At 45.8% G+C, this 19,152-nt stretch overlaps 1 protein-coding gene across 10 annotated transcripts in view; it reads right to left on the bottom strand.

The window, feature by feature from the left end:
* The window catches only part of sox6 (SRY-box transcription factor 6), a 642,359-nt gene that overhangs the window by 11,666 nt on the left and 611,541 nt on the right, over positions 1 to 19,152 (bottom strand). For all 10 annotated transcript variants that reach the window (XM_078414965.1, XM_078414966.1, XM_078414964.1 and 7 more), the window contains one exon: positions 7,607 to 7,780. In XM_078414965.1, coding sequence (XP_078271091.1) covers positions 7,607 to 7,780 — 174 coding nt within the window. The remainder of the gene's footprint in view (positions 1 to 7,606; positions 7,781 to 19,152) is intronic.

The raw sequence follows: 19,152 nt of genomic DNA, 5'->3' as shown, positions 1-19,152 counted from the left end.
GCAGCAACTATCTGAAGTGTGGGAGAAGTCAATGTTCATACCACTGGGGTGTAAACTGCCCAAGCGAAATATGAGGTGCTGTTCCTCCAATTTGCGCTGGGCCTCATTCTGGCAATGGAGGAGGCCCATGACAGAAAGGTCAGATTGGGAATGGGAGGGGGAGTTGAAGTGCTGAGCCACTGGGAGATCAGGTTGATTGAGACGGACTGAGCGCAGGTGTTGAGCGAAACGATCGCCGAGCCTGCGCTTGGTCTCGCCGATGTAGAGAAGTTGACATCTGGAACAGCGGATACAATAAATGAGGTTGGAGGAGGTGCAGGTGAGCCTCTTTACGAGGATTGTGCCAGGACTTAAGGGTCTGAGCTATAAGGAGAGGTTGAGTAACCTAGGACTCTACTACCTTTGAGCGCAGGAGGATGAGGGGTAATCTTATGCAGAGATGTGCAGAAACATGAGAGGACTAGATCGGGCAAATGCACATAGTCACTTGCCCAGGGTAGGGAAATCGGGAACCAGAGGACATAGGTTTAAGGTGAAGGGGGGAAAATTTAATAAGAACCTGAGGGGTAACTTTGTTTTACACAAAAGGTGGTGGGTATATGGAACGAGCTGTCGGAGGAGTTAGTTGAGGCAGGGACTATCGCAAACATTTAATAATCATTTAGACAGGTGTATGGATAGGTCAGGTTTAGAGAGATATGGGCCAAAGCAGACACGTGGGACGAGTGTAGATGGGGCATGTTGGTCACTGTGGCAAGTTGGGTCGAAGGCCCTGCTTCCACACTGTAGGACTCTATGACTCGAGGTTTTCAGTACAGTCTCTGTAATTTGTCAGGCAAGCAGTCCAATTATTTCCAAGTGTTACTACTGTAGTCGCTCACTCCATCTACACTGTCCATAAAACGGAACATTGTCAAACTACGTCCTCTTTAATCGAACCAACTTAAAATGGAGAATTGTTTTGGGGAGAGAGGCAACAGAAATTAGTCTTGAGCTTGCTATGTCCCTGCAAGATCCCAAGCAGCAATGTAGTTATAATGATTTTCAAGATACTCATGTGTAATGAAGAACGGTTGGTGCTTTGTGACAGAGACTTGGTCAGACAGTTACTAGAATCAACCGTGATAGAGCCTCCAAATCTGCAGCAGTTTAAAACGGACTCATATGCGACAATATTTGATCAACAAGCATTATCCATACAGATGTAATCTACAATAGTGCTCCATATGTTTCAGTTCACTTTTAGATTTAGAGATGCATCATGGAAACAGGCCCATCGGCCCACTGAGTCCATGCTCACCCGTTCACACTAGTTCAATGTTATCCCACTTTCTCATCCACTCCCTACACACTAGGGACAATTTTCAGAGGGCCGATTAACCCACAAACCCGCACGTCTTTGGAATGTGGGAGGAAACCGGAGCGCCCGGAGGAGACCCATGCAGTCACAGGGAGAACATGCAAACTCCACACACACAGAGCAACTGTGGTCAGGATCGAACCTGGGTCTCTGCCTGGGTCTGTGAGGCAGCAGCTCTACCCGCTGCGCCGCTATGAAGCCAGCAGATAAAACCTCTTGATTTTGTTTCAAGATGAATGGGAAGGTATTGAATTAAGGTAGAGTGGTCGAGTCATATTCAGTGTGACGTTATATTACAGAATTTATACCATCTCTGGGAAAACAGGGGTTTTTGCGACATGGTTTCAGTGATTGATATTGGGTCTTCATCAGAACTCTATTTCTCTCTCCACGGATGAAGTTGGTGTTTCCAGCATTTCCTACTGTATTTCAGAATTGCAGCATCTACAGATTTCGATTTTTAAGATTGTCATAGAGTCATACAGCACTGAAACAGGCCCTTCAGCCCAACTCATCTCAACTCATTCGGCCCAAGATGCCCCATCTAAACTAGTCCCACCTGCCCACGCTTAGCCCATATTCCTCTAAACTTTTCCTATCCATGCACCAGTCCAATTGTCTTTCACATGCTGTTAAAGACCTGCCTCAACTACCTGCTCTGGCAGTTCGTTCCACACACCCACCACCCTCTGAGTAAAAAAAGTTGCCCCTCAGGTTCTTATTAAATCTTTCACCTTAACAATAATTTCAAACAGATTTTTCTTTCACTCTGGAGAAAACGGAACATCGACAAATAATTTAACAAGAAACAGATTTTGTGGAACAATTGTTGTGGCACGATTTTTTGTTCTCTTTTCAGTTATGTCCAAGATTAAATCAATTTTGTACGGAAGGATGGTAGATTTTCCCATTATTTAAGATTACCGTGCTCAGGGGTGTGTTATAACCTCACGCAAGGAACCATGTTCCCTTCTATGCGTAAGAGCTCCAACAAGCTGGAAGGTGGGTGGAAGTGTTTGCAGGGAGACATCTCAACTTGACCACCTTTCAACAACACATCCTTGTTAGATTCTTTTTGTCGTGTGTAAATGCAGGAATCTGCAATATTTTACACTGAGTGGCACAGTGGTGCAGAGGTAGAGTTGCTGCCTGACAGTACTGGAGACCCAGGTTCCATCCTGACCTCAGATGCTGTATGTACGGAGTTTATATGTTCTCGCTGTGATCGCATGGGTTTCCTCCGGGTGCTCTGTTTTCCTCCCACACTCCAAAGATATGCAGTATTGTAGGTTAATTGGCTTTGGTAAAATAAGTCCCTAGTGTGTAGGATCATGTTAGTGTATGGGGTGACTGCTGGTTGGCGCGGACTTCATGGGCCGAAGGGCCTGTTTCCGCGCTGTATCTCTGAAGTCTAAAGTCTAAATCTGCACTGAACTTTCTTCGGTGAATCTAGATGGTGCATTATTGTCCCAAAGTAGAGAAGAGGGGGTGAGGAGGAATTTCTTTAGCCAGGGGGTGGTGAATCTGTGGAATTCATTGCCACAGACGGCAGTGGAGGTCAAGACAATGTGTGTTTTTAAAGCAGAGATTGACAGGTTCTTGATTAGGAAGGGTGTCACAGGTTACGGGGAGAAGGCAGGAGAATGGGGTTGAGAGGGAAAGATAGATCAGCCATGGTTGAAGGAGAGAGTAGACTCGATGGGCCGAATGGCCTGATTCTGCTCCTTCATCATATGAGGATGAAGCCATCACTCATTCTGCCACCCTGTTCTGTGATCTCTAACCATAAATGGAAGCTGAAAAAGTGGACTCTGTTTTTAAAATATTTACAGACACAAGGAACTGCAGGTGCTGTAATCTTGAGCAAAAAACTTGGTGTCTCCTATCATGCGTTATTAGATTTAAACATTGCATAAAAGATGCTTGGGTTAATAAAATGATTCTTTATAGTATGAAAAAAGTACATCAGTGAAACAGCAAAGCACAAAGTGCTGGAAGAACTCAGCAGGTCAGGCGGCATCTGCAGAGGGAACAGATAAGTGATGATTCAAGCTGAAGAAGGGCCGACCCGGAATATCATCTGTCCATTTCCTCCACAGAAGCTGCCTGTGCCAATGGTTCCTTTACGTTATGTTTTATGCTCTTTAACTGAATACTTTTCAGACTGTAATTATTTTCATATTCTAATACCATATTTTATTCAACATTTAAAATATGATACGATATGAAAGGCAGCACCAAAAATGATTCTGAAGGAACTGCAGAGGTTGGTTTAAACTGAAAGTAGGCACAAAAAGCCGGAGTAACTTAGTGGGTCAGACAGCATCTCTGGAGAAAAGGAATAGGTGACGTTTCGGGTCGAGAGCCTTCTTCAGACTGAGCGTCAGGGGGAAAGTGAAACCAGAGATATAGATGGTGATACAGAGAGAGATATAGAACAAATGAATGAAAGATATGCAAACAAAATGATGATAAAGGTCTCCCCTCAAAAAGCTAAAGAATAATTTAGATGGAGTGATCATTTGAATGTGTGATGGTTTTTTAATGCAGTGAGAGAGAGAGAGAGAGAGAGAGAAGAGAGAGAGAGAGAGAGAGAGAGAGAGAGAGAGAGAGAGAGAGAGAGAGAGAGAGAGAGAGAGAGAGAGAAGAGAGAGAGAGAGAGAGAGAGAGAGAGGGGAGGGGGAGAGGGAGGGGGAGGGGGAGGGGAGGGGGGGGGAGGGAGGGGGAGAGGAGGAGAGGAGAGAGAGAGAGAGAGAGAGAGAGAGAGAGAGAGAGAGAGAGAGAGAGAGAGAGAGAGAGAGAGAGAGAGGGGAGAGGGGGAGAGGGGGAGAGAGAAGGGAAAGAGAATTTATTGTCATATGTCCCAGATAGAACAATGACATGTAAATATGTAGTGTTTATTGTTATGCTAATTTCATTATTTTAATACAACCGCTGTTGTTATAATGTTGTGGAATCTCAGCATTATTCACTTTAATGGAGGTATTTAGTGCTGATTTCAAAGCAGCAAGTGCAGCAATTAACACGAGTGTCCAAACAGCAACCTTCCACGCCATCGTGCCAAGGCAAAAATCTGTTATTTAATAGAAATGCGTAAAGTATTCATTTTTTCCTGCCAGACATATCCTGCAGACACAAGATACTGCAGATGCTGGAATCGAGCAAAATACAAAGTGGTGGAGGAACTCAGCGAGCCCGGCAGCATGTGGAGGGAATGGATAAACAACGTGTTGTGTCGGGAACCTTCTCTGAAGGGACTCACAATGTCATCTGTTCACTCCCTCCACAGATGCTGCATGACCCGTTCAGTTCCTCCAGCACTTTGTGTTTGCTCAGGCAATCGTTGAAGCAATTCACTCAGTACAGTTAGAGTTAACTTGTCCTTGCAGTGTAGCCTTCCAGTTTATGCAATTATTTTACCAATAAATGTTGAAAAATTCAATATTTGTTAAAATAATCATCATCCAATTGTATGAAATGGATTCGCAAACATTTTCAATAAATGTAAAGGGCAATGGTAGAGTTGCTGCCTTACAGCGCCAGAGACCCGGGTTTGATCCTTACTACGGGTGCTGTCTGTATGGAGTTTTAACGTTTTCCTTGTGACCTGCGTGGGTTTTCTCCAGGTGCTCCGGTTTCATCCCACACTTCAAAGACCTGCAAGTTTGGAGGTTAATTGACTTGGTACAAATGTAAATTGTCCCTAGTGGGTGTAGGGTAGTGTTAATGTGCGGGGATCGCTGGTCGGCGCGGACACGGTGGGCCGAAGGGCCTGTATCTGCGCAGTATCTCTAAACTAAAAGACTGCAGGTAATAAATATATCCAGAAATATACAAAAAGTATTAGAGGAAATTGATTATTTAAGAAATTTATGTTCTTTAAAAGACATTTGGACAGGTACTTGGTTCGGAAAGGTACGGAGGGATTTGGGCCAAACGAGGGTAAATGGGACTGGTGTAGATGGAGCATCTTGTTGGCATGGATGGGTTGGGTTGTAGGGCCAGTTTCCATGCTGTATGACTGTGACTCCAAGTCATTTCTTACAATCAATGAAGTCTGCTCAGTAAATGGACGTTGCTTAAAAAAATGCCAAAGAGATAAATATGCAACTCTGCAGCAAGATAATCCAAGTGTCGAGAGATTTGATCACTTTCTATGATCACTATTCATTCCTTGGAAAAGAGTTCTGGCTAGTGTGAATGCTTGTGTTGCTGAATCTAAATGCCATTCACAGCAACAGTCCCTTTGATGTCCACACATGGCCGAAACAATAACATCAGGCAGGGCCTCGGCCCACCATGTCACCCGCCAACAGACTGGTGGCTTTGTCTGCACTCAGACGAGGAAGGCAGGCTGATTCAGTGGGGAGAATATGGTTTTGTACTGAAATAAATATAGCTCCAAAATTACTAACAATAATCCTCCAGCACTCATTAGCCAATTATGGAGCTTATGAACAAAGAACTGTACAATAATCAGTTGATCTTTTAACTCCAATTTTGAGTTAACACTGGATGCAGACTGCTGGGAATTTGTCATAGAGTCATACAGCAGAGAAACAGGCCCTTCGGCCCCACTTGTCCATGTTATCAAGATATCCCATCTGTACTAGTCCCACCTGCCCATGTTTGGTCTCCATCCCTCTAAACCTATCCTATCCATGTAGTTCGGGTGGATGGGGAGGGGAATGGGAAGAGGAGGGAGTGGATGGGAGAGGGGGTGGAGAAGGAGATGGGGATGGAGATGGAAAGGGGGATAGGGACGGGTTTGGGAAAGGGGATAAGGGAGGGGGGTGGGGAGGGATCAGGGGAAAGGGGATGGAGTGGGATGGGGGGATGGAGGAGGGGGGGCGGTGAAGAAATAGGGTTTGTTCTGTGGTGGGGCACTGGGGAAAAAAACAACTCCAAGGATCACTATGGTAATCAGCTCTGGTAGTCAATGTGTTTAAAAAAAGATCAAAGATAAGTATGATTTAATTTGCCAGTTACGTTCTACCATGACACACATGACAGAAATTAAACTATGAAGACATTTGCAGACAGCTGGCTGTAAAACTTTATTCCATAGAAAATTGAAATCTAAACAATTATCACAAGCCCATATAACGTCCTACTTGCCTTTATTATCATGTGTTGATGGAGTATTAATAATCTTTACTACATTTCGGGAGAACAAAATTCTTCCTAATTTCTATTCCAAACAAATTTGTCACGATTTTATGTCTCATCATTCCTTGGAAGGCTCACTTCACTGAAACAAGATCCATACCCTGCAATTGGGTAGAGCCACTGCCTCACAGCGCCAGAGACCCAGGTTCGATCCTGACCTCGGGTGCTGTCTGTGTGTGGAGTTTTCACATTCTCCCTGTGTCCGCGTGCGTTTCCTCTGGGTGCTCCGGTTTCCACACGGGTTTGTGGGTTAATTGGCCCTCTGTAAATGTCCCCCTCGTGTGCAGGGAGTGGATGAGAAAGTGGGATAACATAGAACTAGTGTGAACGGGTGGTCGATGGTTGGCGTGGACTCGGTGGGCCGAACTAAACAACATTGAACTAAGCAGTGTTTTGGGGGGTCCCTCCTCCTTGCACTGTTCCAGACTACAAAGATGTAGATTTTATCCCACGTGCATTTGTGTTTAATCATTGTTCTTCTTCTGCTCTGTTACTTAACTCTGAAAAATACCATTTCGGTAGACTTTGAGAAGAATTGGCTAATTGGAGCATTTTTCACTTTTATTTGGTGGACCTGTTGCCAAACAGTTGATGGAACTCTTGGTAAGCCCAACCCCTACAGGAACTGCATGAGGCTATTCAGGCATTCTGAACATCGTGGCATGGCTTTCAGAGTCACCGAGATATACAGCACAGAAGCAGGCCCTTTGGCCCATCTTTTTTTTAGTTTCGCTTAGTTTAGAGATACTGCACAGAAACAGGCCCTTTCGGCCCACCGGGCCCGCACCGCCCAGCGATCCCACACATTATTACTATCCTACACCCACTAGGGACAATTATTACATTTACCAAGCCAATTAACCTACAAACCTGTACGTCTTTGGAGTGTGAGAGGAAACCAGAGATCTCGGAGAAAACCCACGCAGGTCACGGGGAGAACGTACAAACTCCGCACAGGCAGCACCCGTAGTCGGGATGGAACCCGGGTCTCCGGCACTGCATTCGCTGTAAGGCAGCAACTCCAACGCTGCGCCACCGTGCCGCCCGGTTAGAGGGGTGGTTTGCCCAGTTACTCACCCAATATCTTGCTGATGTTCGAGTTGTGCATGTCCGGAAAGGCTTGCAGTATTTTCCTGCGCTCGTCCTTCGCCCACACCATGAAGGCGTTCATCGGTCGTTTGATGTGCGGTTCGTTGTTGTTGCGACCTCTGGTTTCTCTGTAGACGCGAGCCTCTGGTACCGTGGTACTGCCTGCCGAACAAAAATCACACTGCTGTAGTTTTGCTGCAGACACGTCCACTGCCTCACTCACTCAAACACCCGAGCAGGAAGAAAACAGAGCAGCACAACCCCCCATCCTCGTTCTCCACCCAGTCTGACTGCCTTCCTCATTACATCTTATCTTTGTGTGCTTCGTTGTCATCTTCCACCAGCCAGCAATGATCTATTCTACATTCTCCTTGATCCGAATCCCCTTTGATGTCTCGTTTCCACAACTTACCCATGCATATCTCTGTGTCTCCCTCTCCCCTGACTCTCAGCCTGAAGAAGGGTCTCGACCACAAAATGTCACCCATTCCTTCTATCCAGAGGTGCTGCCTGACCCGCTGAGTTTCAGAGATTTCATAGATTTCAGAGAGGGATACAATGCAGAAAGGGGCCCTTCGGCCCACCTTGGCCACACTGGCCAACATGACCCAGCTACACTAGGACCCACCCACCCTTGTATCCCTCCAAACCTGTCCCGTGCAGGTTCCATTTAGTGTCCATCTTCAGTGTGAACCAGCTCCTTCCCACACAGCGCATTAATTTCATTTAGCAAGCAACGAGCACTCAGGATAAATGGACGGGCTGGGAGAGTCACGCTGATTGTGCGGTGGAATCTGGTGTAACATTGAGAATGCTGACAGCATCCATCACTGTAAGACAATCTGCTGACTACTGGAGCAGGTGAAGGCATCCATTACCCCAGCCCTGCAATGTTAGTTCAAACATGACAGCTCATGTCTGGTCCTCGGCATCAGCTTAGAGATTTACAATGTCCCCCATGCCATTGCTCTCTGATTGACACTCTTTTAGCAGAATAAATATTCCAGCACGCATACAAAGCCGTGCAAACTGTTAGCCACCCATTTCATACCCACCCGGTCCTGCCTCCATTAGATAGTGTAGCTTGCAGATACAGCGTGGAAACAGGCCCTTCGTCCCACCGAGTCCACACCGACCAGTACACTAGCACTATCCTACACACTAGGGATAATTTACCATTTTTACTGAAGGCAATTAACCTACAAACCCACACTTAGTGTCCTTAGTGTGTGAGAGGAAACCGGAGCACCCGGAGAAAGCCCAGGCGGTTACGGGGAGAACGTACAAACTCTGTACGGACAGCACCCGTAGTCAGGATGGAACCCGGGTCCTCTGGCGGTGTAATGCGGTAACTCTACCGACACTGTGCCGTCCCTTAGTTACGTGCCCGCCCGGAAGGATTGTCGGTCGGTGGGACCGGGAGGGTGCTGGAGACACCGGATGTGAGGAGCAAGGGCAGGTAGGAGGTGAAGCTGAGCAATGCCTACAGAGCCTTTAAGGAGATGCTCCCGGGACACAAGGATGGCCAGATGGGCTGACAGGGCTTTGAATAATAGCGCCAAAAAATAGCGCTGCCCACACGTGTAATATATGCAAAATGAATTTCACTGTGCAGTTGCAAATGTGACAAATAACACACTCTTGGACTATTGTTGCGTGAGTGGCTGGGGCCTTTGGAAAAGGAGCACTCAGTCAGTGTTGGTACTGGGATGTTGTTCAGTGCATCAGGGTTGAGTATTAGTGACTGCTAGTTTGATGAGCTAGAACAAGCCGTGAGTTCAGGTTCAGATCCGTGTTAAATTGCTGCCTTCTTGACACTAATTCAAAAGGCTCTCTCATCTAATGAAGTTGCTCCTTCAGGTTTGTAAGCCGAGCCATCTTTCACCAGCGGAGCTCTGCATTCCAGAGCACTTCCCTTCAGCTGAGCTGGAATGAACACTTTTTTAATACCTTTCACTTTGCACAAAAGTCAATAAATCGTGTCGCAGCGTTAAATACAGTAACTAATCTCAGTCACATCCCTCGAGTCATGTTCCATCAGTATTCCCCGAGGGGTTGGAGTGCGGGGGAGGGAGTGGGGGTGACGGGGGAGTGGGGGAAAGGGTGGGGAATGGGGAGAGGCAGGGGGAGTGGGGCAAGGGGTGGGGGTGACAGGGGGAGTGGGGGAGGGGTGGGGGTGACAGGGGGTGTGGGGACAAGAGGAGTCGAGGAAGGGGTGGGGAATGGAGGAAGACAGGGAGATGGGGTAGGGGGAGTGGGGGGAAGGCAGTGGGAGTGGGGGGAGGCAGGGGGAATGCTAAAGATTTCCACTAGATCTCCACATAAAGTCTAGTTTTAGTTTAGTCTATCGTCACGTGCACGAAGTACCGTGAAAAGCTTTGTCTTGAGTGCTAAGCGGTCAGCGGAAAGACAATACACGATTACAATCGAGCCGTCCACAGTGTACAGGTACATGATAAGGGAATAACGTTTAGTGCAAGATAAAGTCCAGTTAAGTTTGATTAAAGATAGTCTGAGGGGCTCCAATGAGGTAGATGGGAGGTCAGGACCTCTCTCTAGTTGGTGATAGATTCATAGAGTGATTCCAGGGTCTGGAAACAGGCCCTTCGGCCCAACTCGCCCACGCCGGCCAACAATGTCCCAGCTACACTAGTCCCACCTGCCTGCGCTTGGTCCATATCCCTTCAAACCTGTCCTATCCATGTATCTATCTAACAGTTTCTTAAACAATGGGATAGTCCCAGCCTCAACTTCCTCCTCTGGCAGCTTGTTCCATACACCCACCACTCTCTGTGTGAAAAGGATTACCCCTCGGATTCTTATTAAATCTCTTCCCCTTCACCTTGAACCTATGTCCTCTGGTCCTTGATTCCCCTACTCTGGGCAAGAGACTCTGTGCATCTACCTTTTATTCACAAAATGCTGGAGTAACTCAGCAGGTCAGGCAGCATCTCGGGAGAGAAGGAATGGGTGACGTTTCGGGTCGAGACCCTTCTTCAGACCTGATCTATTCCTCTCATGATTTTGTAATAGGATGTTTCAGTTGCCTGATAACAGCCGGGAAGAAACTGTCCCTGAATCTGGAGGTGAGCGTTTACACACTTCTCTTGCCCTCTTACCTCTCTGTACCTCTTGCCCGATGGGAGAGGGGAGGCCTCAACCTCTGCCAGTGGGGATGGATGGAGAGCAGGGGACGTTACAGGCAATGGGCAGATGGAGACTGCGGCAACACAGGGGGGGGGGCAGGGGGGGCAGGGGGGAGGAGGGGAGAGTTGCCATGGGCAGTTGCCACACCACAGACTGGGGCATCTGTGAGTGGAACATATCAGTGCACAGATGTTCAGTCTGTGCCCCAGGCCTCTGCTGATGTGACTCTAACACACTGAAACATATGTTGGAATATATGTAGAATACAACAGAAATGTCTGTCCCACATCAGATCTGTGCATCATCCGAGACCCCCTCTCCCAGCACAATGGACCCATTGTTTTACGCAAGAACGTTCGATGCAACCTTTCCATCCAATGTCTGTTGGTAAGTAATTAATAATATTAACAATTGTGCAATATACAACTGGAAATAGTCATAGAGACATGCAGCACGGAAACAGGCCCTTCGGTCCAACTTGCCCATACCGACCAAGATGCCCCATCTACACTAGACCCATCTGCCTGCATTTGGCCCATATCCCTCTAAACCTATCCTATCCATGTACCTGTCCAAATGTTCAACTACCTCCTCTGGCAGCTCATCCTATCCATGTACCTGTCCAAATGTTCAACTACCTCCTCTGGCAGCTCGTTCCATACACTCACCATCCTCTGTGTGAAACCATTGCCCCTCAGGTTCCTATTAAATCTTTCCGCTCTCACCTTAAACCTAGTTCATGATTCCCCTACTCTGGGTAAAAGACTGTGCATTCACCCTATCTGTTCCCCTCATGATTTTATACACTATAAGATCGCCCCTCAGCCTCCTGCGCTCCAAGTCCTAGCCTGTCCAACCTCTCCCTATATCTTGGGCCCTCGAGTCCTGGCAACATCTTCGTAAATCCTCTCTGCACTCTTTCTAGCTCAATAATGTTTCTGCTTAGGGAGGAATCTGAGCAGGAAATGCCTAGTCCAAGTTTCCAAAGGAGAAAACCTTCAATACTAAATGATCACGTACTTCAAAACCCTTTGCAACAAAAAATGTTCAAAAACCTTTGCACAAATACTTTTTCTACGCATTTACATGTTAATAGATGAAGAAAATGGGTTCTGATTCAGGCAGGCAAGGTTTAAGATGTCTATCATCCAACTTTCTGACTTTAGACTTTAGAGATACAGCGTGGAAGCAGGCCCTTCGGCCCACCGCGCCCATGCCGACCAGCGATCACCCCGTACACTAGCACCATCCCACACACTAGGCACCCGGAGAAAACCCACAAGGTCACAGGGAGAACGTGCAAACTCCACACAGACAGCACCCGTGGTCGGGTTTGAACCCGGGTCTCTGGCGCTGTGAGGTAGCAACTCTACCGCTGCGCCACCATGCCAAACCCTCGCTATCAACTTCTCTTTGCCAGAAGAATGAATTCAAGCTGCTCCACTTTTTCACAACGGAGACACAAGGAACTGCAGATGAAGTAATCTTGAGCAACACATAAAGTGCTGGAGGAACTCAGTGGGTCAGGCAGCAACATTTTGGGTCAGGTTCTTTCAGGTTCAGAAGAAGGGTCCTGAACCGAAACGGCACCTATCCATGTTCTCCAGAGACGCTACCTGACCCGCTGAGTTACTCCAGCACTCTGTGAAACGTCACCTATCCATGTTCTCCACAGATGCTGCCTGACCCGCTGAGTTACTCCAGCACTCTGTGAAACATCACCTATCCATGTTCTCCACAGATGCTGCCTGACCCGCTGAGTTACTCCAGCACTTTTTGAGTTTTACTTTAACACAATAATGTGTTTCAAATGATATTTAACACACAAACAGCTCCGGGCCACGACAGACACAACAACATGAACATCAGATACTTGAAGATAGAAACATAGAAACATAGACAATAGGTGCAGGAGTAGGCCATTCGGCCCTTTGAGCCAGCACCACCATTGAATATGATCATGGCTGATCAAACAAAATCAGTACCCCGTTCCTGCTTTCTCCCCATATCCCTTGATTCCTTTAGCATAAAGAGCTAAATCTAACTCTCTCTTGAAAACATCCAGTGAATTCATCTCCACTGCCTTCTGTGGCAGAGAATTCCACAGATTCACAACTCTCTGGGTGAAATTTTGTTTCCTCATCTCAGTCCTAAATGGCCTACCCCTTATTCTTAAACTGTGACCCCTGGTTCTGGACTCCCCCAATATCGGGAACATTCTCCCTGCATCTACCCTGTCCAATCCTCTAAGAATTTTATATGATTCTATAAGATCCCCTCTCATCCTTCTAAATTCCAGCGAATACAAGCCCAATTGACCCATTCTTTCATCATATGTCAGTCCCACCATCCCAGGAATTAACCAGGCGAACCTACACTGGACTACCTCAATAACAATAATGTCCTTCCTCAAATTAGGAGACCAAAATTGCCCACAATACTCTAGGTGCAGTCTCACCAGGGCCCTGTACAACTGCAGTAGGACCTCCTTGCTCCTCAATTCATATCCTCTCGTAATGAAGGCCAACATGCCATTAGCTTTCTTCACTGCCTGCTGTACCTGCATGCTTACTTTCAGTGACTGATGTACAAGCACACCCAGGTCTTGTTGCACTTCCCCTTTTCCTAATCTGACACCATTTAGATACTAATCTGCCTTCATGTTCTTGCCACCAAGTGTATAACCTCACATTTATCCACATTATACTGTATCTGCCATGCATCTGCCCACTCACACAACCTGTCCAAGTCACCCTGCAACCTCATAGCATCCTCATCACAGCTCACACTGCCACCCAGCTTGGTGTCTTCTGCAAACTTGGAGATGTTACATTTAATTCCCTCGTCTAAATCGTTAATATAGGTTGGCAGTGGATCGTTTAGATTTCCCCACAAGTGAATTTGAATTTAAATAGAAAATTCTGATGTAGGAATTTGGATACATTGTTCTTGGGTAAGTAAACAACAAAAAGCATTTGAAGTTGGTGTAACTGTCTCCCGCAGTGTTCAGTGACATGTCGATATTATCTACAGTCACATACATGCCTATGATTGCTCAGAGTATTCAATCACTTGATCATTGCCAGATTCCAGTTGCTCTAACAATGTTTAACCTCTTGCATGCTGCACCAAAGTAGAGGATCTGACTTTTGCAAATCGTTATCGGTATACCACTGAAAATGAATAACGTGCAGAAGTTATAGAGTCATGTAGCACAGAAACACTCCCTTTGGCCCAACTTGCCCATGCCAACCAAGATGCCCCATCTAACCTTCATAAGCCATAGGAGCACCATTAGGCCATTTGGCTCATTGAGTCTACTCTGCCATCAATCAGGGCTGACCTATCTCCCTCTCAACCCGACTCTCTTCCCATAATCCTTGACATCCTTATTAATCAAGAATCTGTCAATCTCCGCTTTAAAAATACCCAATGACTTGATCTCCACAGCAGTCTGTGGCAATAAATTCCGCAGATTCACCGCCCTCTGACTAAATAAAAATCCTCCTCATCTTCTTCCTAAAGGAACGTCCTTTAATTCTGAGGCTATGACTTTTGTTCCTCGACTCTCCCTCTCCACGTCCACTCTATCCAGGCCTTTAATTATTCAGTAAGTTTCAATGAGGTCCCCCCTCATCCTTCTAAACTCCAGCGAGTACAGGCTCAGTTCCATCAAGCGCTCATTATACGTTAACCCAATCATTCCTGGGATCATTCCCATAAACCTCCCTGGACCATCTCCAATGTTAACTCATCCTTCCTCAGATACGGGGCCCACAACTGCTCACAATGCTAACCTAGTCACATTTTCCCACATTTGACTCATATCCCTCGAAACTTTTTCTAACCAAGCACCTCACCAGTGTATAAAATGCTTTCCTAATACTGCCAAAATGGTCAGGAGTAGCAGAACAAACAATTAAGGGACTCGGATTGCATGGTAAATGTAAAAACTCAACATACTTTAGTAGGGACAAAGATGGACAGGCGATGTTTCGAGTCAGGGGCCTTCATCAGACCGATGAAAGGTCCTGAACTGAAATGTCACCTATCCATGATCTCCAGAGATACTGCCTGACACACTGAGTTACTCCAGTACTTTGTGTCTTTTTTTTTAAACCAGCATCTGCAGTTCCTCGTGCTTATGCTGCAGCAGAACAATATCCATCTGCTTGAAATTATTCTCAGCTCTGTTTACATAAAATATTAAAATTCAGCTGTTATCAGGAAACTGAACGACTCTCTCACCATCCACCCCTGGCCACTCCCTCTTCTCCCCTCTCCCATCGGGCACGAGGTATAGAGGTATGAAAACACACATCCAGATTCAGGGACAGTTTCTTCCCAGCTGTTATCAGGCAACTGAACCATCCTTTTACCAACTAGAGAGCAGTCCTGACGTACAATCTACCTGATTGGAGTCCCTCTGCCAATATTTAGTCGGACTTTAGTGGAATTTATCTTGCACTAAACATTATACCCTATATCTTGTATCTGTACACAGTGGACAGCTTTATTGTAATCGTGTATAGTCTTTTCGCTGACTGGATAGCAGGCAACAAAAAAGCTTTTCACTGTACCTCAGTACATGTGACAACAATAAACTACACTAAACAAGGATTTAATCTATGTTAATGTAGTTATGTCCTACACTGTAGACCTAATATCAAGAGCGTTTAAAGTTGGATGGATAACACTAAAGCAGATTTAAGGATTACAATTACAGAATATCGACGCCTACAAGTTGAATCCTGAAATTATATTACAATCTTTTGAGCGGCACGGTGGCGCAGCGGTAGAGCTACTGCTTTGCAGCACCAGAGACCCGGGTTCGATCCTGACCATGGGTGCTTGCCTGTACGTTCTCCCCGTAACCGATGTGGGTTTTCTCTGTTTCCTCCCAAACTCCAAAGCCGTACAGGTTTGTAGGTTAATTGGCTTGGTACAAATAGAAAATTGTCCCGAGTGTGTGTAGGATGGTGTTAATGTGCGGGGATCGCTGGTCGGTGCGGGCTCAATGGGTTGAAAGGCCTGCTTCTACACTCTATCTCTAAACTAAACTAAACTAAACTAAATCACAAAAAAGCATCCATTACAGCCACTATGTTTAAACGTGTTTCCTGATAGTGTGTAGATTGCTTTAATTTGGTCATAGCTATGTCAGTGATACACAGCGATATTTACAACAAAAGGTTCAGCAATAATCCTCAATAATTAATCGTGAAATACTCTGGTGACATTGTGCAAGGGGTTCCTGATAGAGTCGTAGAGTCACACAGTACGGAAGTAGGCCCTCAGCTCCATCCATGCTGATCAAGATGCCCCATCTCAGCAAGTCCCATTTGTCCTCCTTTGGCCCATATCCCTGTAAACCTACTCTATGCATGTTCCTGTCCAAACATCATTTAAATGCTGTTAGCGTACCTGCCTCATCTACCTCCTCCAGCAGATCGCTCCATATACCCACCACCCTTTGAGTGAAAACGTTGCCCCTCAGGTTCCTTTTAAATCTTGCCCCTCTCACCTTAAACACATGTCCTCTTGTTTTTGATTTCCCCCACCCTGGGGAAAAGGCCTCTGTATTCACCCTATCTATTCCCCTCATGATTTTATACATATCAATACGATCACTCATCCTCCTGCACTCCATGGAATAAAGTCATAGCCTGCTCATCCTCTCCCCATAGCTCTGACCCTCAAGTCCTGGCAACATCCTTGGAAATCTTAATCCCATCACATTTCCACCCTTTACGATAACTACTTGTGTTACGTTTATTTGAATGAGTAGGAGATAGGGAGAAATGTCTTTAGCCCGAGGGTGGTGAATCTGTGCAATCTATTGCCACAGACAGTGGTGTAGGCCAAGTCAATGGGTATTTCTAACGCATGTTCTTGATTTGTAAAGGTTTCGAAGGTTACGGGGAGAAGGCAGGAGTTGAGTGGGAAAGATAGATCGGCAATGATTGAATGGTGGAGCAGACTCGATGGGCCGAATGGCCTAATTCTGCTCCAATGTTTTGGGATCTTATTTATAGTTTATTTTTGAGATCATTTAGATGCTGAAACAGGCCCTTCGGCCCACCGAACCCATGCCGACCGTTGATCACCCACACACTTGTTCTGTGTCCTACCATTTACAGAAGCCAATTAACCTACAAACCTGAGTTTAGTATTGGAGTGTGGGATGCAACTGGAGCCCCCAGTGGAAATCTATACGGTCATAGGGAGAACGTACAAACTCCACACAGACAGCGTCCGAGATCAGGATCAAACCACAGTCTCTGGCGCTGTGAGGCAGCAGCTCTACCCGCTGCGCCACCGTGCCGCCCGAATCCAAACAATCTTAGCAATTGCTATGGTCTAAACAAGATTATAAGAAACATGAATTTTCTGTCCATAAATTATAGGGGATTGAATAGCCTATTGACAGATACAAATTGCTCATTCCATACATTCAGCTAATGGAGATTTTCACTTGATGCTGATATGTAAAGAAGGATGTTATTCCTTGGGTGAGCCCTGTGAACAGAACCTATTTTAGAACTGGATTTACGGCATGCGTTTACTCAGCTGGATTCCTGTTTAAATAGTGTAGGTGCTCGCTTGGATTGTGAATATAAATGTCCTTAAAACTATAGCTTCTAATCACACCTGCCTGAAACAGGCCCACACTTGAAGTCGCTGAGATACGTAACCAAATGCCAAAACTCTTCACTTGATCTTTGGCAACGGCTTTGTGTCCCGCTAGACAGCTGCCACAAAGGAATCTACTGGGTGAAACAGGGCTCCCGAAAAGAATTAACGCTCACGCAAGCATTGTCTGTTCAGCTTCAGGAAACAATGTCATGGGAGAAGAGGGAAATTTAAAGAACATAAACAAACGCACTTGAAAGGGAATGATTTCATCAACGCTTTGGAATACAAGTGACCTTTTCTCACTGATGCAGTTATGTTGTCAATATCTTTTCACACTGAATGTGTCGGAAGGAACTGCAGATGCTGCTTAAACCGAAGAAAGACACAAAAAGCTGGAGTAACTCAGCAGGTCAGGCAGCATCGACACAAAAAGCTGGAGTAACTCAAAGTCTGAAGAATGGTCTCGACCCGAAACATCACCTACTCTTTCTCTCCAGGGATGCTGTCTGACCCGTTGAGTTGCTCCAGCATTCCGTGTCTTCCTTTTCACACTGAAATTCATACTAAAGTAGCAGAAGTCAATAGCAGTGAATTATATTGCATCAACCTCTGACAGGAGAAAACAAAGCCTTGTATGAATCAACTAAGGCATGAATACAGACACAAGGAACTGCAGATGTTGGAATCCTGAGTACAAAACCAAGTACTGGAGTAACTCAGCAGGTCAAGCAGCATCTCTGGAGTACATGGATAGGTGACGTTTCACAGAGTGCTGGAGTAACTCAGCGGGTCAGACAGCATCTCTGGAGAACATGGATAGGTGATGATTCGGGTCAGGACCCTTCTTCTTGTGGTAGGAGGGAGAAAGCTGGAAAAGTGAGGTAGGGGTGGGACAAAGACTGGCAAGTGATAGGTGGAAACAGGAGAGGGGGGGTTGTGATTAGCAGATGAGTGAGAGATTATTAAGGGCAAAGGTGAGAGATTATTAAAAAAAGGAGACAATGGAGTGTGAGATCACCTCCCTCTCCTTTCTTGATCAGTCTGAATCATCCCCTTTTCCTCTTCTCCAGAGACGTTGCCTTTCCCGCTGAGCTACTCCAGCACTTTGTGTCTATCTTCGGTGTAAACCAGCATCTGCAGTTCCTTCCTGCACACTGAAGTAAGGCTCACAGGTCTGTAGTTCCCAGACTTTTCCTTGCAATTTTGTCTTAGACCAGTGTTTTCACTGGGATTTTGTACCTGTAAATAATCTTACATTTGTAAAGAAACGAGTGATCTCATTCATGCTGTGTTGAATTGTACCAAGCATTCCCAACGTTTCCAATTCACGCCTCTTGCAATGAAATCTAACCCTCTTTTTTTAGTTACCTACTGCGTCTACATGTGAACCTATAATCCATGCAATAGTAATTAAGAATTAGTTATAGATGCCACACTTGCTAGTGACAATGCACCCACATTGCAGGAATATAAAAAGGACAAAGATCATTCACTTTAATTTATTTTAGCAGTGTACTTTATATTAGTCTATTCATTCAGGATTGAATCTTAGTGCTAGTCAATGGTGGAAGAATCTTCTGATGCCTTTCATTCTAATCCTCCTCCATCTAGTTTAGTATGGTTTGGTTTAGCTTAGTTTATTTTAGTTTATAAATACAACTTAGAAATAGGCCCTTCGGCCCACCGAGTCTGTGCCAACCAACGGTCACCAATACGCTAGTTCTATCCTACACACCAGGGACAATTTACAG

Source organism: Rhinoraja longicauda, chromosome 18 (genome assembly GCF_053455715.1).
Source record: "Rhinoraja longicauda isolate Sanriku21f chromosome 18, sRhiLon1.1, whole genome shotgun sequence".
NCBI lineage: Eukaryota > Metazoa > Chordata > Chondrichthyes > Rajiformes > Arhynchobatidae > Rhinoraja > Rhinoraja longicauda.
Note: the sequence above shows the minus strand (reverse complement) of the source record. Positions and strands in the feature narration are given on the sequence as shown.